Source organism: Corapipo altera, unplaced genomic scaffold, assembly GCF_003945725.1.
Source record: "Corapipo altera isolate COAL_440 unplaced genomic scaffold, ASM394572v1 1, whole genome shotgun sequence".
Taxonomy (NCBI): Eukaryota; Metazoa; Chordata; class Aves; order Passeriformes; family Pipridae; genus Corapipo; species Corapipo altera.
In genome coordinates, this window is record NW_020884873.1 from 34,307,875 (window position 1) to 34,331,156 (window position 23,282).

General features: G+C 41.1%; 1 protein-coding gene across 2 annotated transcripts in view; it reads right to left on the reverse strand.

The window, feature by feature from the left end:
- Window positions 1-1,190: 1,190 nt before the first annotated feature.
- The window catches only part of SRGAP1 (SLIT-ROBO Rho GTPase activating protein 1), a 141,823-nt gene continuing 119,731 nt past the window's right edge, over window positions 1,191-23,282 (reverse strand). For both annotated transcript variants that reach the window (XM_027661865.1, XM_027661874.1), the window contains exons 16-22: window positions 20,266-20,371; window positions 16,661-16,885; window positions 15,481-15,560; window positions 7,209-7,389; window positions 6,514-6,648; window positions 6,043-6,388; window positions 1,191-4,282 (exon numbers count right to left, since the gene is read on the reverse strand). In XM_027661865.1, the coding sequence (XP_027517666.1) occupies window positions 3,905-4,282; window positions 6,043-6,388; window positions 6,514-6,648; window positions 7,209-7,389; window positions 15,481-15,560; window positions 16,661-16,885; window positions 20,266-20,371 (1,451 nt within the window). In that variant the 3' untranslated portion in view covers window positions 1,191-3,904. The remainder of the gene's footprint in view (window positions 4,283-6,042; window positions 6,389-6,513; window positions 6,649-7,208; window positions 7,390-15,480; window positions 15,561-16,660; window positions 16,886-20,265; window positions 20,372-23,282) is intronic.

The window sequence follows — 23,282 nt, forward strand, 5'->3', positions numbered from 1 at the left end:
ACCTTTGCTGTCCCTTCTTGCATGCCTTAGTCAGCTTTTGAGCAGTAGGGGCCAAGAAGAAATACTCAAAGTATTACACTGGACACTATGGCACAAAGGCTGCCATTGGGCACTGATCAATGAGGAGTCACACTATGGCAGCTTTCTCAGCATGAAGAATGAAAGCCCTGCTCTGATTGGGGTGGCTGCTGTGCCCCTTCCTCCATACCACCCCATACTGCCTGACATAGAATTGTAGAATGGTTTGTGTTGGAAGGGACCCTCAATATCATCTAGTTCCAGCCTCCATGCCATGGGCAGGGGGACCTTCCACTAGATCAGATTGTTCAAAGCTCCATCCAACCTCGTCTGGAACACTTCTAGGGAAGGAGCATGTCTCCTTCTCCTTCAGGCAGATGGTGGCCCTCAGCAACAACCAGAGATGACTTTTTTTTTTAAGCAAGGGTTGGAAAGGCATTTCCGAATAGCTCTTCTCCCCCTAAACACATGCAAGTTGGGGAGCATGGTGAGCCAGTCTGGGCAGCTGTAGTCCAAGCCCAGGAATAGTCCTTCCCAGCATCTGATCCATATATGGCTGAACATCTCTTATACATCCATCAGCCTGACACTCATAGACCCCCTGGTTCCTGGAGCCAGCTGGGAGGGTGTGTATATTGCAACCATTTCTTGGACATAAGGTCACTGAAGATAACCTTGACCTGCAGCACTCCCCTCTGACTCCACTGTGGCATCTCTTCTGCTGCCATAAGAAATGTCCCCAGGTAGACTTTTTTATTATTTTCATTCTGTTTTTAAAATATGTAAGCTGGATTGGCTTTTGCACTCCATTTTTCCTGCAGGGAGCAGGAGGAGGAGTGGTAGGTTGCTGGCTAAGTGGGTGGCAGGGTGTTCCTGCAGCCAGCGGGAGTGGGATTGGCTGCTCTTGATGGGTGCTCAGGCAGAACTGTGAGGTTGGTGGCTCCTTGTGTGGGTTTTTCAGCTACAGAGGGACTTGAGCGAGCTTAAAGCAATGGTGTAGGAGCAACTTAAAGCAAATTAGGTAGGAGCCTGTCTGGGAACAAACACTTCTTCAGCCAAGAGGGTGATGGGACTTGATGCAGTGTGGGGTAGCTGGGGGTTGCTTTTGTCCCCTTATGTGGGAGGTAAAGGTATACAGGTAATCCATGTTGGAAGACATGGCAGCAAAACTACACAGACAGAACTATTTTCTTTATTATAAAGATACACTATGAGGAACAAACTTGAATGTATACTGAAGCTTGTAATGGTACATGCCAAAAATGTACAGTACTATACATAAAAGTGCATTGTCACAACAGATTAACAGTACATTTCTCTTTGAGAACTGTGATTTTTTTCATGTTTTTATTTGTTCTTCAAGAGTGGAAGGAATGCAATGGGAATGCAGCCATACACAAACAGGAAAGGATGCAATGGAAATGCAACAGTACAAGAGCAAAGCTAAAGCTCCTCTAAAATTTAAAGGCACTTTCACATGTACATACTACAGATGTACATTGACACAAGTAGGTAACAGTCAACAAGCAGGAAGCTACCAGTACTGCAATTCATCAAACTTGACAGTAAAGGACAATACTGACTGGATTAGGTGTGCAGGAGTTACCCTTTAGTACGCCTGTAGTTGTAGCAGTCTTTCCTGTTACATATCCACTTACTATACTTTAAAGTATCTATAATAACCATCGAACTACACATTTAACTGTGTGAATGCACTAAGTGGATGCATTCACTAAATGCACTGTTTCTAATATTTTCTTTTTCTAAACAATTTCTAATATAAGCATTATGGAGTCCAGTATAGTTATTTAAACATACAAAATTCCCTATGCAATTTAAAGATACAGGTATCCATCTCAATTGTGCCAGGTGGGTTAATTTAAAAATGCTAGACTAAAACTGCATGTAAATGAAAGCTGAAATTCCAGTTTTGTTCCACTGAGTCTAGTAAACTGGGAAAATACTTGAAAATATCTCTGGTCCCAACCAAGTGAGCAGACCCTACAGACTAGAGTGGTCTGCAGCTGGTCTGGCTTAGGTTCTGGCCCTGGTGTTAGGACTAGGCAGTACAGTCGAGAAGGACGGAGGTTCGCTGACTGATGCTGCACATCCCGCTCTGGTGGCTTAAGACTTAGCCTTTAACCTAGATATGTGTGAAGTCTGTGGCTGGGTTGAAAAGGGTTTGCAAATACCAGCAGCAGTTTGAGACTCAGAGGTTTATGGGGTACTTTTCACACCTGGGGCTTTGTATTGCATCATCTGTCTAGAGGGTGTAAATCAGAGCAGGAATAAGCTCCTCCTATATAACAACAGGAAATTACTCCTGTCACCTCAGCAATTATGTCTATCAAAGTTTGTCACTACTCTTCTTCCCCCAAACTCAATTGTTTATGTACAGTGAGTGGTACAACTTCAAGCTTTCCAACAGTGAGATCGTACAGAATATGTGGAAAGACAGATCTTAATTACATTCAGTTGTACTCCTGTAGGTGGACCACATGTGATTTTTTCCCCATTTTCTTCACTGAAACTTATTTCATGGATTGGATATTGGAAAATATATTCACAGAAATAATATTATGGCTTACTGTTGCAATGTGCAAAAGAGCTGTATGTTTAGTTCACGCCTAACAAAGTTTAACAGAGCGCTAAGCAAAGTTGACAGTTGTCACTCACACAGACATAAGAAAGGTATTGACTTCTGTCATTTAAGAAAGAGGGGAAGGGGAGGGGAAAGAGGTTATGGAAAACTTTAGTCAGCTTGAATCTAGGCAGTATAAACTCAGCTGTCCTGTGAGTGACCCCTGCACTACTGGCAGGATGTAGTCCCTCTTCAGGGTTCCTGCCTTGCTGCCATCAGCACAACTGAGCGTTTGCACCGTGCAAGGCAGTCAGTGCAGCTGGGTCAGCTCGAAACTCTGACTATTACAACTCAAATCGTGTCTTTAATTGGACATTGAGCAATAAAGTCAATGGGATAGTCTTCTGAATTACTGTGCAGTTGATCCTTTTAATCGCCTATCAGCCTGCCTAATGGACCAACAGGTTCGTGCACTCCCCAGAGCCTGGCTTGCTTAACTATGAACTTGAAATGAATTTAGCTTTCATGAAAAATGTGGTATCAGGAAATGAAGGTCTAGCTTCATGGGAAAAGGTATGCTATTACAGAGGGCAGCAAAAGTTATTTTCTAGATATATCCTGGAGATGTGCTTCAGCTGTGTCCTGGAATGCTGCTTTGTATCGGTGAGAGCCATGTGAACTCCAGCTCCATCCAGTGCTTGCCTCTAGTGAGACTGCCAACAAGAAAGCTGAAACTCGGTGCCAATTACAAGTTGTGAGGGTTTGGTGATTTTTTTTTTTGGTGTGTCTTAAATTTAAGAAATGTGGCCTGAGATGACTTAGACATTCCATACAGACACTTAATCCCCACGTGCTAGATTTCAGTTCTTACTAACCTGCTTGAGATTTGGTGACCCAGAAGTGAGAGGCCCCACCTCCCCTGAACCTCCCCCACCCCTTAGTTTTGTGCAGGATCTGTTATTATATAGCTACAGTAAGACTGTGAAGTACGGTACGACATGGCAAGCCGTTTGTGATCTGTGTTGGTTTTATTACAAATGGTGCAGCATCAAGTTTTCAAGTAAGTCTATGTTTGTTTTTTAAAACTATGCACAGTTGTCCAGTTTTTCTTTTAATTGAAACCATACAAAATACAAATGCCCATGTTAATGTAGCTACTTTCATACAGTACATTCAAAAACACTGAAAAACAAAGCCTCTCCAGTTACAAACATGAACAAATGAAGTTATGGAGCCCTGACTTCTATTGTTAATCCATCCCTTTCACTAGCATAACACACTGGGCACCATGGCTGGCTGAGCTGTCTACATTGTGCAAGATTTGTCAGCTGGACCCTGGGAAGGAGGGGAAGGTCCTATGCTAGGATTTGTTTTTGGAAGAACAATAGGTTTTGGCCTAAGAGCAGGAGGTTTCAGCTGCACTCCCATTCTAGGGGCCACCATGGGCTTGAAAGTACTCATGGTGTCACTGGAAGAACTAGTGCTACGGCGGATCTGAGGCTCGGAGCTCCTTAAAACAACGCTGTGGAGAGGGCTGAGCGACTCCGTGGAGGTGGCAGGGATGGGAGTGTTTTTCATTTGTTCCAAGGTGTCCAACACGACATCAGGGGCGTGTTTTGCTGAGCTCTGCCTCTCCAGCTCACGGAGCTCGTTCAGTGCTGTGTTCATCGTCTCCTCAATGTCCTGGGTCAGAGCACAGAGAGAGTGGCACATCATTCCAATTGCTACTGAATGCATAGCACCAGAGGAGCAAGGGGAGGGGGCGGAAAATGCATGAATTAATTTGCCAATCATCCTCTAATAATTATTATAGTGCTAAAACCAATTTCCACCAGACTTCTTTAAAAGACACTACAATTGACAAGATGGCAGCTTTAGCTGGACATTATAAATATTTCACCTGTTTTCATGAGAGAATCAAAAAAAAAAATAAATCTGCAAGCCATTTTATTAAGTGACCATCAGGACAATGAATATTTGCTTAGCAGTGTTTTAGTGGTGAAGATTTCTGTCATCTCTTGGGTACTAAAGATTCTAGTCCATTTGCTAACTCTTAGCTCACTGCTCCTCTCATCTAATGCTTCAGGTGTACAGGATCTGTATTCTCTCACATGGATTATAAAACCTGGTTTTCTAAGAAAATAAAGCTTGTGTGCCTATCAGCTCTTGTCTCCTTTAGTTTCACCGAGTTAAATTTTAAACAGAAAAAGCTTCAAGATAATGTTCAGTACGCATGCCTAAGAAAAACTATTTTTTTCATCAGGATTTCTGGCATGAATGCTAAAAGAATGCACCAAGACACTGGTTTACTGCTTTTTGGGGGTACTGAGATACAACTAAGGTTAAAATATCTGGTGTTCCCTGTCTGCTCACGGTAACTTTTACACACTTCAATCAAAGTTTGGGTTCTCTCACTGCTAAATAATCAGTAGTGTAAGCATAAAAAAATAGTGTAAGCCAAACACCACTGTATGTAGTTCCAGGAAAGTAAACAAATAACTTACAATAAAATAAAATGATAGCAACATTTACAGTTTCTAACCCTAATACATGGTTCAGCTTTCTGACTAAGCATGACAGTTCTTTCTATTCCCTGCTGGAAGCAGAGTTTGAAAGCAAGAATTACCAGTACATTAAATTTTAAAACATGAGTATCAGTGTTATTGTAAAATGTGTTTGCAATCATACTGCACCCTCACGGTGCCCCTAGTAATCATGTTATCCTGGCTAGACAAAATGTGAGTTCTGAAGACAGAGGTATCTATTTGCTCAAGAGCTGTCACTAGTTCAGTACAACAGACCAATCTGATGATTGGGGTGCTCCCTATCCTATCCTTCTCACCTCTCCACTGCCAGGAATAAGACTGGTGAGTGTTCACACAGGGATAAGATGGCCCACGATTTACGTAGGTGCAACATCTTGCATATTATGTTCTACTACAGGCACCAAAATAACATACAGTATGAACTATACATGAACTATATGAAAACCAAGTAAAATCCACAGGAAGCTGGACAGTCAGTCAGGGCTTTGAATGGCAATGGTCACTACTAGCCAGTCAGAGCACTTTTCTGCTTACCACAATACTGAGAAAGAATTGAACACTAATTACGTGCAAGACAGAATAGGCCAGCCTTCAACAGCGCACAGCGATCTACACAGTGTTGTAATCATATACTGTCTTAGTATTCTGTGTGGCACAGTTAATTTCATTACAGTATAATGGGAAACAATTTCTTTTTATTGCTTCTGCAATCTTTACTCCCCCTTGTGCTTCTTCTATTCAGGATCGCTTAATACTTCTTTCACACACACTCTGTTTTGAAAGTTAAGTAAGATATTCCCCTGCACACACCTTCCTACCAGTGCATGTGCTCTGTGCTACTCAATGAGATTTGCTCCTCAGAAAATCAAACAGTGACATAAAGAAAAAGACACAAACCTGAGCTATTGACTCTGGGTCCAGTGGTTTATGGTCATTGAAACCTGTGTACTGACCAGATGACGTAGACCTTCTAATTGGAGGGCTATCGATCTTCTTCAGAGAATCGTGCCTGCTGATGTTAGTGAGACTGCCGTGTCCAGGCCTGCGTCGCCTTTCAGGGCTGTCGGCATTGAGGTTGCGATTTTGAAGGAGGGCTCTGGAACTGCAGTGAGCTGCCAGGTTGGGGGAACCCAGCTCCATGGCTGAGTTGGAGAGAGGGTGAGGTGGGTGTACTGGGCAGTGGCTGTCACTGCTCCTGCCAGGGCGTCTTAGAGGAGGTGGAGGTTCTGATCTCTTTCTTTGCCTGCACCAATGAAGAAGTGGTTATAGGACAACTTGTAGCGATCCACCATAAACATGTGGAGGAGCAATTACTGTGTTACCTGAGCCATGAGCAATACTAGTGAAACATGTTATGCTGAAGCTTACCTTCCTAAATAGACATCAGAGTGACGGTCAGTAGGAGAGTTCATGTCCTTTGATGATGACTTATCCTCAGTTATGGGTCCACTGCTGGCCTCACTGTCTGCTTTTTGGCTCAGTGTATCTGAGAAAGTATCATCCCTGAAGAGAACACACATGATGAGGTGAGAAGTCAGTGACTGAAGTGTGACAGAGCACCTTGGTACTCCCAGTTTTTAATTCCCTTAGGAAAGGCAGGCACGTTATAATGCACTAAGCCCTTGTATGTCTCCCAAAATTGCTTATAATCCTGTTTACTGAGCTCTTTACACTTTGAGTGCAACCTTTCTGTAAAGAAGAACTTTGTCATCCCTGGCAAAACACATGCTTAATACTGTAAAACAAGAGTTCAGGGTTGCATTTCTCCAGCTTTTGCTATTCTGAAGTTAAAAGTCAGCAATTGCTACAAAGAGATACTCAAAATAAAATAGGTGCAGCAGCATCTGTCTCATACTGGGAACATATCCATAAAAGTAGCTTAGCCTAGTAGTAGTTTCTGATTGAGCTGTCAATTCAGGGCAATAAAGACAGAGGTATCTTGCCTAGAAGGCAAATGTTTAATCTGTCTGAGCCTTCACGCCACTGACCCACTTGGAAAACACTGCGAAATGCTTCAGATTTTACATCCCACTAAGAACCTAGTCACACCAGACATTACTTACATATCCTGCACCACTATGTACTGGTGAGGGACAAGACCATCAATTCCATTGTGCCTTCCTTCCCACCAGTCTTCAGACGCTCGGTGATAGAGCAGAAGGGAAGCTCCTTTCTTGAAAGAGAGTTCTCGCGCAGATCTTCCCATGTAGTCGAACTTGGCAATAGCTTCTATGGGCTCGCACTCTGTGTGGGGTGGGAAGAAGAACAGATACCAGATTTCACTGCTTTATCTGCTCATTTTGTTTTCATAAACCCCATTTTTTGCATTTTCTCAGTGCTCATTCTGAGCAGAACTGACAGAGATCAGCTGAACTAAGGCAGACTTCAGGCAGCAGTTATAATGTGTCCCTTACAAAGAAACATAATCAACCTGTGTCCCAAGTGAGAAACATCTGGCTTGCTTCACAAGCTGCAGAAAACATAACCGCATACTCAAATGTTACGACAACTGTTGCTGGGAGAGGGACCTCTCTGCCTCTTGTTGTAAGGGCTCCTGCATTGCTGGGGAGCGGGATGGAGGCCAGCCAATGAAGACCTCTGAAAATAAAATGAATAATCAAAGGTCCGAGGAACCAGTGTGATAAAGGAAAAGTAAGTGGGAGTGCCTTTAATATCTGCAGTGGCAAAGGAAGGAAGACAAAATTACCCTGTGCATGAGTAGGGATACTCTGCGTAACTGGGTTATGGGACTTCTTTTACGTGACAAATGAGCAGACCTAGGGAAAAGCTGATGTTTTACCCAATGTCAAAGCCTAGTGCTTTAATCTGCTTCCTTAAAGCCCTTTTTGAGTGAGACAGACGGCTCCAGACTACCTAAGGATGACCCCTCCACAGGGGAAGACCCTGTGTGGCCTCAAGTTGCTTAAAGCAGCTCTGCCTGCTCCAAAATCCCAAGCTGCCCTGGTTTCTGCAGGGAAGGCTGGTGTTTTCTGAAGCCAACCATTGACTACAGCAGTCCTGGCTAATCTTCTGTCAGTATGGTGGCAAATTCAGCCTCACACTGGTAATGGACTCCACCCCGTAACCTATGCCTGGGATGGAAACCTACTGGTGTCAGCACAGGGCCCCTGTAGGTATCTTGAGAGCTGTGTGTGGGCATCAAGGAAACAGCCTTTAGTTTCTTCTACACAAAACCGAAAGCACCTGAGCTCAAACAGATTAAAATTTGTCATCACAGTCTCAAACATAAAGAACCTGCAAAATACAGTTCTAAAAATCACACACTTTGATGATTCCAACAAATCAAGAGTCCCCTAAATGACTAATTTCTTTACGTAATTAGAGCAATATTTAGATGGAAATTAACATCTGGGCTAATGACTAGCATAGCAACTTTCTGTCTGGTGCAAATTAAAATCACTGAGGTTGTAATTCCCCAAAGAACCAGGTTGGTAATGAAAGTCACTGTCCCTTTAGGACAACATTTTGCACAGGAATGTCTTTTTAAAATTAACTTCATGCTGCAGCATGAAAACATAATGATAGCACCTTATTGAGGTTATAGTTTGCAGCTCATTTTTTTAATAACTTGTCGAGCCTGCGGAAGGCTATCTTGTGGTTTGCTGCTTCTGCAGTCACGTTAAGAGCTCCTGTCAGTGACAAACTGCAGAGTGTTTAGAAGTTACCAACTCAGAAACTTTCCAGAGATGGAACAGAGTGACATGGGGAATTCACTGTTAGAAACACAAAAGTAATGTATGGTGGCAGAAATTACTTCAATTACATAAATACAAATAAGAACCTAGCACTAACAGTATTAATTCCTCAAAATGCATCCCTACTGGATACCCATGGAAGACCAGACTTAAGCATGTTTTGTCTCAAATGTTCTGAGTATTGCTACAGGAAAGGTGTGATCGCAGAAAGGGCAGCGCTGTGCTGAGCCAACTCCCTGCTCCACCTCAAGACTCATGCTCAGTACCCCCCATCCAATTCATCTCCTGGAGAAGGGTAGGCTGTACACATGCAAACAAAATGCACAGAAGTCTAATTTATCTAGCAGGTTGCACCAGGTGAACTACAAAAGGGAGCAGATTGGGCCCCCTCACCCTCTTTTTTTGTCTCTCTTTTCTCTGTCACTTTCTCTTTTGTTTTCTTTTCTTGGTACCTCAGCTCTGGACCATCCATGTGGCAGCACCAGCGTGGGATTTGAGGACTGGTGATATTCTTTGTCTTCTTCCCTTGCTTTGCCTGGGCAAAGCACGCCTATCATATCCTACCCCATACTCCATTTTGAAGTTTGTTGTGGGAGTGGGCAGCTTGTGGAGGTGTTTGTGGCTTATAAGCCAACACCCTTGAATATTGGTTTGTTGTAGCTTGTGAGTCAGCACCTTTGCTTGTGTGTTGTGGGAGCTGAGAACTTACTGAAGTGGAGGTTTGTTCACCTCCACTCTCGTGGAAGTCTATTGTAAGAAATTTAAGGGTGTGTTAGCCAATACCTTTTGAGTCTAAATATTGGACTGGTTGCCAAAGTTATGGAGGTTGTACAATAAAACAGTTCTCTGACATGTGTCTGGTGTATCTTTTCAGCCTGATGAGAATTTATAATGAACATCATGGCTCTTACCAATGGGTCATCACAATGGCTTGCTGACAGGCATTCCTTGGTGGGTGGGTGGGGGCTGGTAGGTTTCTTGGGTTTATGATTTTAAGCAAAGAAAATGTACTGACGTAGAAAGAAACATTCTGGAAAACTGGGAAATTTTTAATGGTGGTATGATATTCTAATACGCTACCTTGTTGTCATTTCTAGATATTCTGTTGACAGTCTACCTGAACAGACAAAGTGACTATAGGCACAGAAAGACATTATTGCCAAATGAAAAGAAATAAAACCAAACATGCCTTTATCTTGCCTTATCTTTAAGAGGGCAATATGAAATCAAACAGCAATAATTTAACAATGACCAAAGAACACAGTTTTTACACATATCATGCGTATTGCTTATGGAATTCGTTATAACAAGATATTACTGGAATCAGGTAAGATTGAAAAGGAGCAGACATTTGTATGAATCGTTCTCAGGCTGCAGCTAAGCTATGGGTTATGGTAAAGGGAATTGAGAATTCAGAAACAAATCTTCCCAGGTTTCAGAGAGCTAGTCACTCACTAATGGGTAGTACTTTAAAATTAAAAAAAAAAATTCTACCAAACAAAAAAACTTTACAATAAGTCCTAAGATCCCAAATTTCCTGCACGTATTTTCCTTTGACATTCTCCGAAGTTAGGTGGTAATGGTCATGAGTACTGGATTGATTGATAAACCCCTACACAGATTAGCTATGGAATTTCCCATTTCTCTGCTGACTTCAACAGACCATACACTATCCCGTGTATGTACATATTTGAGTATACAAATCTTTTTATTTACAAATTAAGTTCTATCTCCCTCAGTGGAATTATGCTAATCTAAGTATCGTGTACAATGGGAATTGTATGCTTCCACTGCCTGAAAGACTCAAATACTTTTTCAGAGGTCGAAAGGAAGTTGTCCCACTAGAACCAGCTGTATGAACTGGTAATGTACCCAAAATGGATGTGACTTTTGAGACGTGTAGATCAGATTGCCTGGGTAACAAATCCCTCCTCCTCAGGAAGGAGTGCCCAGGAGACTTCACACAGATTTTTTAACAGGACAAAAAATAAATTCAGACAGTTTTTACTATGTTGAAAGGGGCATTTTCTTTGCTTGCATGTTGCTTTTAGGCAGAAGAAACAGAGATAAAATTTCCTATAGCAAACAGTATTGAGACTGTACTTAAACAGTAATTCACCTTGCTACAAGTCAAGCCTTAATAGTGGAAATCAAAGTACCATGACAGTTACTCTGAGAAATAAATGCATTTTGGAAAGTTAAGCCACTTAATAACACGGTTACCGAATGACAGACAAGAATTTCCAAAAAGCTAAGGTGATGAAAGCTAAAATTGGGATCTGTAACTCAAATTCTGTGTGATACTGAATATCTAACAGTAAAATTGACAGCTGAGAGGAAAGTGTAATTGCACTGCTCTGTCCATAACTGAGGGCATTCACCAGCAACAGCAAGAAGTATTTGATGACATACAGGATGTCACCAGCTATCATCTCTAGTGAATCAGGCAATGCTATGGAAGTGAAAAATTAGGACAAACTGAAGAACTGTGGGAAAAACTTCCACTGCTTGGAAGAGCAGAAAGGACAGAAGAAACATAAGTGTTAATTTTAATTTTGGGATTGGAGTGCCAGATGTAGGACTAACCTCCCAACAGAAGTGACAGCACTAAAGTGGCACTTGGCTGCCTCTACACCTCAAGGCACAAGGAGATAGAGAAAGGAGGGGAGACCATCTCCTGCACTTATTTTGGGGGGGTTGCTGTTGGTCTGCTCTGTGTTTCCTCAGTTTTCCCAGGTGTATCCTGTGTGTCAGGAAAAAAGTATGTCCTTGAACATCCTGGGAAAATTCTATCCCCCAATGTCTTTATCCTCTCCTGCATCCCATCAGAGAATAGAGTGGCTTTGCAACTTCAGAGTCCTGTCCTCAGAACAGCAGTTCTCTCTCAGTGGCAACAGCAACATCAAAGAAACATTGCAAGGTGTTGACAAAGCAGAATTTGGCAAAGTGTTGATCACAGCACGCACTACTGAAAAGCAAGAAAATGACTATGTGTTGGGGACACAAAAACGACTTACAGTCTGACATGTCCCTGTAATTTTTGTTTTCAGCAGAACTACCATCTAAATTTTTAGTCTACATTTACGACATATCTGTGAAGAGTATGATATTAGTTGCATGTATGTTTTCCTAGGAGAACTCCATTTGTTTAACTTCCTCAGGAAATGCTTACTTCCTTTGAAAACAAATCTAGTCAGCCTTTTCCATGTGACTCCAATAAGACTAAAAAATTTCCAGCAATTTGAAGGTAAAGGAAATATGCTAAAAACTGGTTCAGCAAAACAATGTCCTTTGAATCTTTACCGCAGAGGCACTTTTGGGTAAAGGTTCGTCTGCAGCAAAATTACAGATAGATTTTTTTTTTTTTGTTTCTCAGCTTAAGTACAAATGTACTGAACTTCACAAATGAAATTTCATTTCCAGATTTAGGAGAAAGAAAAAACTTATGTGTTTTCCTTATGGGATACTTTCTGCACATTTAAAAGAAGACTGAAAATACTACAGTAAAATGTATCTCCTTTTCCTTCCCTCTTCCCTTTCCAGTGATCAGCTGAAATATATGAACATCAGTAACCTTAGGAAAAAAAAAAGGCAATTTATATGTTTAATATAAAGCAGTTATGAAGTATTTATATGCTCAGTTATAAGTTCCAGCTCTCTTTCCTCCAATCTACCGTATTTTACCTCTGCACACATAATTTAATTTTCAATTTTCATAAAGTCTGGTTGTTTTCTAAATTATAATTAAACATTTCTAGCACTACTGCCACAGCCTCTAAAGATGGGTTTATTCTAGTAGGCACAGAAAGAGTCACTTGTAGTTTAACTTAAGAAAAACAGTAAGTAAAATAAATCCTTTTGCTTTTCACCATAGCCCCTGGATTATATTTCAATAACCCTGTAATTCCTGTGGGGTTAGCTGCTTGGTCTTCCATATGTATACATTTATACCTATCATTTTAGCATAAAACTAATCAGATTTTCAACACTGAAAAAAACCCCTTCACGTTTATAGAATCTGCTTCTTCCATGTCCTAACAGAGGGAAACGTGTAAGTAGCACGTGTCTGATCGACACAGCAGAAATGTTGCACCTCTCTTTCTCTCTCTCCACATACAGCTGGTAGTGATGCATCCAGTATATAATTGATGAATCAACCACATTAAACTCCCAAAATACTCCAGACCTCTCAGCAAAAGCTTTTTTTTTTTATCCACCACATGTCAATCAGTGACTTTGACGAAGTTCAATATGGAAACTGAAAAATTCTCAGCTACTCTCATATCTGGAGTAAAAAATAGTTTTAAAAGGAATTGTCCAAAGCACAAACACATGAATGCATGTGCAAAGAGATGGTCAGTGCATTTAATTTAAAGTTTGTAACCTACATTAAAAATGTGCTATTACAATGGAAAGCCATATCCATGGAGCTTGCAGGCTGGGAATCAAAGATCAACACTGTTTTGTATACAATACAGGCTTGCCAATCTTTATCTTTGCAGCAGTATTTCCCAAGCTTACAAATATATTTGTGCTAACAATTATTTCTCTGTAAACACAAATGTCTGCTTCCTTTCAGCACTGAATTAATTAAAAAGGTGTGATGAGGCAACAAGAATTAAACTGCTGGCTGATCTGGTGAACAAAAACCCATGTCTTGAGCAGGTAAATATTTTAACAGAACTCTGTCCTGTTATCAGCTATTCTCTTCAGGGTTTGTCTCCACCAGTGACAGAGTTGTAACACAAGTAACGCTATGACGGGAATGTAAAACTGGTATTAAAACAACACAGTGGTGGGGCAGAGCCCATGATGACCGAGGTACAGGTGATGCACCACGTGTTGTCATGGTCCTGCTCCTCTGTATCCTGTTGATGTTTTCATCCTTCCTAGGCATGGCTTTGAAGTAACTGCTTTTGATTGCTGCTGAAAAGCTGCACTTGTCTCCATGCCTGCTTGCACCTTCATCTCTCAGTTTGGTTACGGGACCCTGAAGTTGGCCCCAACATACTGAATTGTTGTGTCACCTGCATTTCACTACTTCACTTGTGCTCTAAATGACAGACAGACAGACTTCCTCATCTTCCACTCTTGCTTAATACCTCCAGTGGAGGAAGGAGCTCTTCTAAAGTAAAGCTATACTGTCTCAGAAAAATAAAGTGCAATTACGAGTTTGTCCACACTATTTAGCAGAGATGAGTTGTACAAAGACGGTGGGTTTAGTCCTGCAGAGCTGGTCAAGAGGAACCCATGCACAGGCTGTCTTGTAGAGCTATTGGTATTTCTGACTGTGGGCACAGCATGGCTATACACCCCAGGCAGAAGATTGATTTCTCTGCTATCCTCAGTTTTTCGCCCTTCTGTAATGCCTGCCTATACAACTCTCCCTCCTCTCCAAACAGCTGCATTGACAGACTCTGCCTGCCCCTCCTCACCTCGGCAAAGTGGAAGAGACAGACAATCTGTCACTGACAGCCTGTGTACGTGACAAAGCAGATGGGTACGGCTAGAGTGGAACTATTGCTTACATTGTTCTGTGTGCAATGGGACCACTGTAGCCAGGTTTCCTATAGATACATCTTCCAGTTCCCCTTCCCTATGGCAACTGTCCAGCTCCTAAACAGTATCCCTTATGACATTCTTTAAAAAAAAGAAAAAAAAAATCCTTCTCTGCTGTAACTCTTTTCCTCCCCTTTTGTCTCCTCTGTCTTTTCCTCTTCCTCCTTCTACACATCCTCTGAAATGGACAAAAAGCTTTTGTTTCTGCTGCTGCTAACTGCACGTGTGCTGGTTGCTCTGTCTGGGTTGCCTGCTGGCCTAATATGCAGTGAGCTCACACTGCAATATGCTGCTCGTCTCTACAGGGAGTGTTATTCTGAATCCTTCACCTCTAACGGGCTACCAATTCTCACAAAAATGGTAGTTATTTAACAATTTTGATATTTCTTTCTACCTGTTCAATTTTTTTGACACTAGGCAGAAGTTACTGTGAGGGACATCTGAAGGATGGTTCAACTGTCACAGTCAAACACATCTTCATGACATGTGGCTAAAAAGAATTAATATAATAGAGATGCATCAGTTTTTTCATGGATATCTATTGTACCCAGAACTGTCAGAGCATATGTGACTGATATTTACAGAAAATTACTACTGTTCCGAAGTTTCACCGTGGGGGGTACACACATGTTTTTTGGTCGTTATAAATCCTTTAGACAGAGCAGCTTTTAAATTCATATACAAATAGAGCCTGAATGGCAAATATCCCTTAGCTGAAATATTTAAAGGCAAGCTTTTGAGGAGTTTAGTTTTTGCAGACAAAAGAGTCACTAAAAATGTAACACTGTGTCAGAAAATAATATGTGCTGACTGAAATAGTTTCTCTCTTGCCCTTCCTGTGACTGGGCAAATTGAGAGAGAACAAGGAAACAGCTGGTCAAACACAGATGAATCAAGAGTGCAAAAGCACACAAACAAAGATTAAAGATTTACTACTGAACACCAGGACTGAAATTTCCTTCTTTCAAATGAGACACAATTAGGAAAGGAAGAAGGTCTCCTGCATGGAACACCTGTAAAACTTACTCCCATCAAAAGCACAGTAACGTAACAGACGTACCGTCTTCACTGGTGTGGGGCTCTGTACTGGCATCCTGGTCTACTTCCTCCAATGTACCATGTTCGCTGTATGGGCTGTCACTGAAGGGAAACAAAAAGTTGAGCGGAGAGTGAAACCACATACGTCAAAAATATGCCACCCCCATGAGATTATTTAAAATTATTCTTATAATGTTACAAAGTTACGTGCAACATTACGGAAGAAGCCTACATACCCTTCCTTGAAACAAGATCTTCAGCTATTAGTAAGTCCTCAGAACATTTGAATCCTTTATTTATAAAAAGTGTGTGTGTGTGCTGTCAAAGGAGTGTCCTGGTTTTGGCTAGGATATAGTTAATTTTCTGCCTAGTAGCTGGTTTTGCATTTAGGATAAGAATAAGGTTGGCAACACACCGACTTTCAGTTGTTGCTGAGCAGTGCTTACACTAAGTCAAGGACTTTTCAGCTTCTCGCTCCACCCCATCAGTGAGTGGACTGGGGGACACAAGAAGCTGTGAGGAGACACAGTCAGGACAGCTGACCCCAGATGACCAAAGGGATATTCCAGACCCTGTGGTGTCAGGCTCAGTATATAAACTTGAGGCAAAGCTGGTCAGGGGCTGCTGCACTGGGACTGGCTAGACATCAGTTAATGGATGGTGAGCAACTGCACTGTGCATCACTTGCTTTGTATATTCTAATTATTATTGCTATTTGCCCTTTCTTTTCTGTTCTATTAAACTGTCTTAATTTTAATCCATGAATTTTACTTCCCCCCCCCCAGTTCTCTCCCCCATCCCACTGTGGGGGGAGTGAGCGAGTGGCTATGTGATGTTTAGCTACTGGCCCAGTTAAACCATGACAGAAAAAAGGAGCAGTCATCCTAAGCTGAAATTTGATAAGGTGGTTCACAGCCAGAGTAACAAATTTCCTATCTGCCTGTGTGCTCTGCACAGTACGGACAGACAGAATTCTGGAATTCTGGCTGTGTCTGGCTGAACACATGTTGTAGGGAACCTCATCATAATTGACTTTGCTTCACTTTTTTATAGTTAACACTTTATTATGTGAACCTAAATGCTCTTCTCATTTATCTTCATAGTTCTATTGTGTGCAAAAATAATTCTGCATTACAGGAATTATCCAGACAACAGCCTAATGATTTTGTTAAGATGATAGGAAGGGCAATATTCTGCCTTACCAGTAGTCATCTCCAGCCATGCATTTTTCATATACAGGTCCATCAAGTTCCTTCACATCCGGAAAAATAGCCTCATGATGGATGATGATAGTTTTGATTATCTCATTCACATGCGCCTGACAAGACACTTGGTCTTGTATGTCTGGAACAGGCATCAGGGTTGGCCCAAAACAAATGGCCAGGTTGTATGGATCCATCATGTTTTCATCACTGTACTGTGAAAGGCTGTTATAACAGAAAAATCAAGAAAAATTGACTTTTCTACTGCGACTAACCTTAACCTGAAAACTGGAGAAAACTTTATGTTCGATCACAACTTAAGAGATTTCCTGTTCTCATTGAAAATCCCACATAAAGTAACAAAACAAAAAAAGATTTCTTCCATAGGTTATGCCCTTTATGAAGTGAGTTTATACCACATATATGTATGTAAATGTATGTGTTCCCACACTACCACGTTTAGTGTACACTGACTTAATGGGCTAACATAAAATGCATCAAACTGGTGCTGTTTCTATCTCATCAGTGCTTATCCTTGGAGCTCCAAGTGAACTGGATGCAAAGTGGGTATACATTTCTCATCGGTGCTTGATGCACCGCTCCCTTCAGCTGGTTATGTAACTTAGGCAGACTGAATTGCCTTCTGGAGGCAACTAATTTCCTGGATCTTGCAAATTCTCTTGTGACGTCAAGTTGCTGTTTTTACCATACAGCCTAAAACTCCTAAGAATCTTAACTTCTGCCAACAAACTTCTACAATAGTTTCATTATGGAAGCGTCCAAACAAAAGGCTTTGATTGTTGTTATTAATCAATTTTTGCAAATTCTCCTTTCTTCCAGAAAATGCAATGTTTTCAGTTTTGAATGAAGAGTTGCTATGCATTTCCTTTTTTAAAAGCATTGGCATTTCTAATGGAATGGTAGCTTTTGAGTGGTTCTATGTGGGACCAGTCAAACAGAACATGAAGTGCTCGGATGCCCTATACTATGCTGTTCTGTACTCTGAAGCATCATACGAATTCTGATGATTGGTTCTGTTCAAATACAGCATCGTATTTCCCCTAGAAAGGGAATTTTAGAGAGTGGTTTCCACATACAAACTATACAGATGCATGAAGCAAACCTTCTAAATTACTTCCCTCATAACTACTTTGTAAAATTAATCATGTTCCCCCCTTTTTATGCCATTTTATCCTGTCCTGTATGTTAATTGGAGACATCTTGTTCTACCGATTTATAAGGTGATTCAGCCTTTATATGTGTGCAAAATTGTGTAAAACATTATAACTATCATCATGAAATGTGAAGTTCTGCTGTTGGCTGGCAATATGCAGGGCTCAATACTGGGGCTGATGCTATTTAACATCTTCATGAATGACCAGCCGAGGGGATGGAGTGCACACTCCGCCAGCTTACAGATTATGCCACACTGGGGAAGGTGCAGTAAACATAAAGGTCAGGATTACCATTTAGAAGCACCTTGACAAGACAGAGGAATGGACAAACAGGAATTTCATCAAGCTCAAAAAGGATGAATGCAAAGTCCTGCCTACAGGATGGACTAATTCCACATACTATTAGTCTGGAGTTGACTGTTGGTTAGCAGCTCCCAAGGAAAAGCATTGGGAAAAGCCCTTCTTGGACAAGAAGTTGGATGTGATTCAGCAATGCATCGTCCTGTAAAGAAGGCTATCTTAGGAAGAGAAAAGCCAACAGGTCAAGGGAGCTGATTATTCCTCTTCCACCTGGTGCTCATGAAGCTGCACATGACACTTCTGTATCTAGTTCTGAGAGACTGGCAAACTGGTGCAAATCCAGAAAAGGACCACTGACATAGCTGGGGAGCTGGAGCATATGGTTTATGAACTAAAGTGGAGAGAACTGGGTTTGTTCAGCCTTTGCAAGAAAAGGCTACTGGAGAATTTAGCTGCAATCTCCTACTATATGCAAGATTATAAACAAGAGCGAGACAGACACAGGTGCAAAGGGATGAAAGGCAACAGACACAGCAAGGGATATTCCAACTGAAAGCAGGAAAAAATTTCTTTACTGTGAGAGTGACCAAGTACTGGGATTGACTGCCTAGAGAAGTCATTGCCTGCTGAGGTTCTTGACTGCATAAAGCCTTGAGCAACTTGATGTAACTTTAGAAGCTCTGAGAAGCAGGCTACACGAGGTGAGGTCTGCCATGAGATCTGATAACTTCATGTGGCCAAGCAGGCATAACTGCATATGCAAAAAGCAGAATGAGATTTGCAGAAAGTCAAATCATGGGAATGTTTTTCCTCTGGATGCACGAGGAGCAATTTGGAGGCAGTAAGGAGAAAGTAAGTCTACTTCCCAAATTGCATTCCTGTGGAGAGCACAGATGCAGCAAACACGACCGTGTAACAAATACCACCCCATACAGCTCTGGTCAATCTGTATGTTTAAGCAGAGGAGAAGCTGTGATAAAAGCTCTTACGACATTTACATGGTGTCACTTTTGGGGGATGAATTCTGTTTCAAATGAATAGTTATTTTCATAAAACTTTAGATCTCTGCCCCTCTCTTCGATATTGCTTGAAAGCGGTTCAGAAACTGCTAGAAGAAAGGAAATGGGAACAGCTGTGAATACAGGCATGAACAAATAACCCAGCTGCAAAGACCCTGTTACTATAGGAACAGACAGGCTGGATGAAATGGGGAAGGTCGCAAAGACAGAATGAATCAGCAAAGGGCAAATTTAGGGAAAAAAAAGAGGAAAAAGGTGATATGAATACAGATCTAACAGGAAACAGACAATATGGCAGCAGGAAAAGAAAAGCTAGAATCAGGGCAAAGTGCACATAAGCAAATTTTTCTGTGAAAACACTGGGGGTCAGCAAAAACCAGAGAGGGCTGTGCAAGAGTGGAGGGAAAAACAGTGCAATCGCCCAACTTGTCTTTTATTTTCTCTTCCAGAATGACGAAGTTTTTTCTAGGATGATGAAGACACGAACACCACTTTCCCTTTCTCACACAACTCTTCTTCCAGCCTGTGTTTTGCAATGTGAGAACAAAGCTCCTTCATATCGAAGCATACACAGGAGATGTATGTTCTTTATACTCATACCCCCGTTATAAGAAAATAGAAGCAGCCACAGGAAGTCTCACCCTGGCAGTGTCTAGCACTAAACAGGTAGTTTGTAGTGCCTTTGTTGCTTGAATATACTAGGGTTCTTTTTTCCCATCAGGAGATAAAAGTCAGCTTAAGATAAGGAAAAAAAATTTTTTTTTTAAATTGCATAAACTATTTTTAATGTAGTTACAGTAGTTTTGCTATTTTTCTTATCTTTTCTTATTTTGTTGTCGGCTGTAATGCTGTAGCCTGCACTTCCCATTTCAGACAAGACTTTAATCTGTCTAAGTATAACCTTGTTCAGTTTTGGACAAATGGAATTTTAATTTGAATGAAAACCAGTGTTTTCGTTCTATTTTCATTGCCAGTTAGAAGACCATGTTTCATGTTAAATGGTGCTTAAATGTAAATTCTACATAGAGTATGAGTAAACCCAAAGAACTTCAATACCAGGAAAGGAAGGCAGACAAAAATACGATACATTGGGTAATTATCAAGCACTTACTGATTGAGGAAGGCGAAGAGGTATCTCATCACTATAAGGACCGACCTGGGCAAAGTAAGAAGGAGTTTGCGGATGTGAAGAGCCCTCTCATAGAGATTGTCTATTCCTGCAAACAGAAGAAAATATTTTATGTTCCCTTGCATATGATTGTCTAAAATGATATTCAGTCAATTTACTCAATTTACTTTGACTCTTTATCATCACATGCCCCTAGTTAGTATTGTCTAATTTTGGCCAACTAGAAAAATAAGATCTAGAAGTTCTTCCCCCTCTCATTAAAACTGCACAGTTTAAAAGGTCTTTATAAGAAGGTACAAATCTGCCTAAGTCAAACCCTGGCCACTTGCTGAGCATGACAGCTCACAAAACCGCAAAATCAGTACATAAATAAGCTGAGAGAACCAAGGAGAGATTTGTTATCTGTTTCAAAGAGAGGTACATTCTCCTTATTTGAATGTTCACATCAGATATATAATCTTCCAATCACTGAGCTTCTGTATTAAGTTTTCTTAATCAAATGTGCAGCTATAACTCTCTTACTGGCAGAGTAGGAGAAAGGCCTCCTATTTTTCGGTAGGCAAGAAACACAAAGGTCACATTTTTCCCAAACAATTTTATAGCATTCCACCAAAATTCTTCTGAAGTGGGAAAAACACAGTCAGCTAATAAAAGCATCAGTTCCTAATGTCTTGTACCATGGATGCACTATCTTCTGTGTTGGTCAGAAGGATTACGTGGCTGCAAGTAGGGCGATGATGGGACTGTTTCTGAAAATCACTGTTTTTGAACTGTTTTTCAAAATCACTAATATCTCAATTTTTAACTCAGTGTGTTTTCTATGTAAATGACACTGTTGGAAACAACCTAAAATTTCAATAATGTTTTTTTATGTCAGCCAAGAAAGAGTGCTGGAATTAACAACATCTAGGGGAAATCTTAGCTGACTACATGAGAAATCCTGTCCTGCGGCACTGAAATGGATATTCAAAAATTTGGAAATCAGAAACAGAACCTGATTCCAATAGCTGAAAAGCCAATTGTACCACAAAATGTTGCATTTAGAAGTACACAATTAAAATAATCACTTACATAAAAATGCAAGTGTAAATAGAGTTATTGGTGTGTGTTACTTATGTGCTCTTTGGTATCGCTATTTTTACCAATCAGCATTTATCTGTAGATGCAAAATGCGTGTTCTTCTAAGAAACGCTGGTTTTTGGGTACATAGGAAAGATGGAATAAATACAGAACAATCTTTCTGCATCCAGGCAGAAAGAATTTGCGGCTCTGCTGCTTCCCATGCAGAGGAAAGATAAAAACATTGCTTGGCCTCTGCTGGCTTTGCTAAAGAGAGCCTTGGGGCAGAAGGGCCATCCAACCTACAAGCTGGTTGCTGCAAGGAATCACTGGCAAGCCCAACACTAGAGAAAGCTGGCCATTTTCCCCTCTCCCAGTACTTCTGTTAGAGACCTTCTTTTCAGCACTCTGATTTTCAAGAACTGTAATTAGCCCTAACTGAGTACCTGATGAGGTATTACCCATTTTTCAGCTAAGAAAACAGAAGTGCTGATATCACATGACTTGTCCAAATAAGGCAATTAGCTGCCAAGCTGAAATAGAAATCAGGGGATTTGAAAACTGGTTCATTACTCTAATGACGAGACTCACATTCCCAAACACAAGCAAGAGGACAAGCCTCTGGGCAAGGCCAAGCACACTGAGAACTATCATGATTTTTCTGACTGTGAAGAGAGAGGCAGCAAAGAGAGATCTCTGTGAAGGACACAGGAATATCAACTGCAAATCAAGACTTATGTCAGCTAAACATCACACAGTGAAATGGCTATTATTTTTTAGTTCCCAGTTCTCATAGCCGAGCAAAACTTTTGGAGCTCTGGTCTGACACACCTGCCTTCCAGACCTATCTCAGCCATGGGGGTCAAATCCACAGGAGTTTCCTGACAGCAAGATGAGAAGCTGTTTGGTGTGGGAACACTGTGCTTCTACCAAAGCAAAGCTGCAGTGCAGCCCAGAGCACAGAAGACATTTGTGGGGTGAATAGAGAAGGAGAAGAAGCCCAGTTCTGGGGTTTCATGATTACAGCATATTTTGGAAGAGCTGGGCACCTGTGCCCACAACTTTTAATGTATCTTCATCATACCATAGTGGAACAAAGTACCCTAATAATATAAGGAACTTCATTTTCTGTGTATTCATAAAATTATCTAGGCATCTAAGTATCAGAGGTGTTTGGGATCTAAGGAACGTCCACCAGACACTACAAAAAATGAAAAACGGAGAGCTTGGAGGACTCTTCAGAGGTAATTTAAATGTCAGCCTCTGACTTCACTTTAATCACCTCTGAGAGGTGTCTGTCCAACTTATTCATAAAATCCTTCAAGGCAGCAGATCACAAGTTCCATAAGAAAATCCTGTATTGCTCTTGGAGAAGATTTTATTTATTGATCTCCCATGGACTTCCTCTGCAAACACTCCATGTCCTTGAACTGGATGAATGAATCCAGACGAGATTAATGTCATTGCATAAATGAAAGAATTACTTATCAGCTAGCTGCCTCTTTGTCAGCCATGCACTAAGGACTGGTTCTCAATAGCATGAGAGAGACAAACATCCTAGGCACTCAAGCCTTAAAAGGTGTGATCTTCAGCTTCCAATATCACAGGAACCTCTTCTGGAGAGGCAGCATCACCTTTGCTTACTGCAGAGATGCACAGAAACAATGAATGTCTACTTTTCTCTTTCATGAGAAATAACACATTTTAACCACCTGGTCAGTTTTGATGAGGTTTTTGCAAAGGTTGACTCTAAAGTGAAACAGATAGAAGTGAACAATCTGCTTCAGAAGACTAAAGGAAACCTGAGACGGGAGAAAACACAATTACTAACAAAAGCCCCCAAACACAAATAAACCAAAACTAAATTACAAATGAATACAGGGATACATTCATCCTAAATAACATTAAGAAATGAAAATTAAAGTTTAATTAAGCAGTAA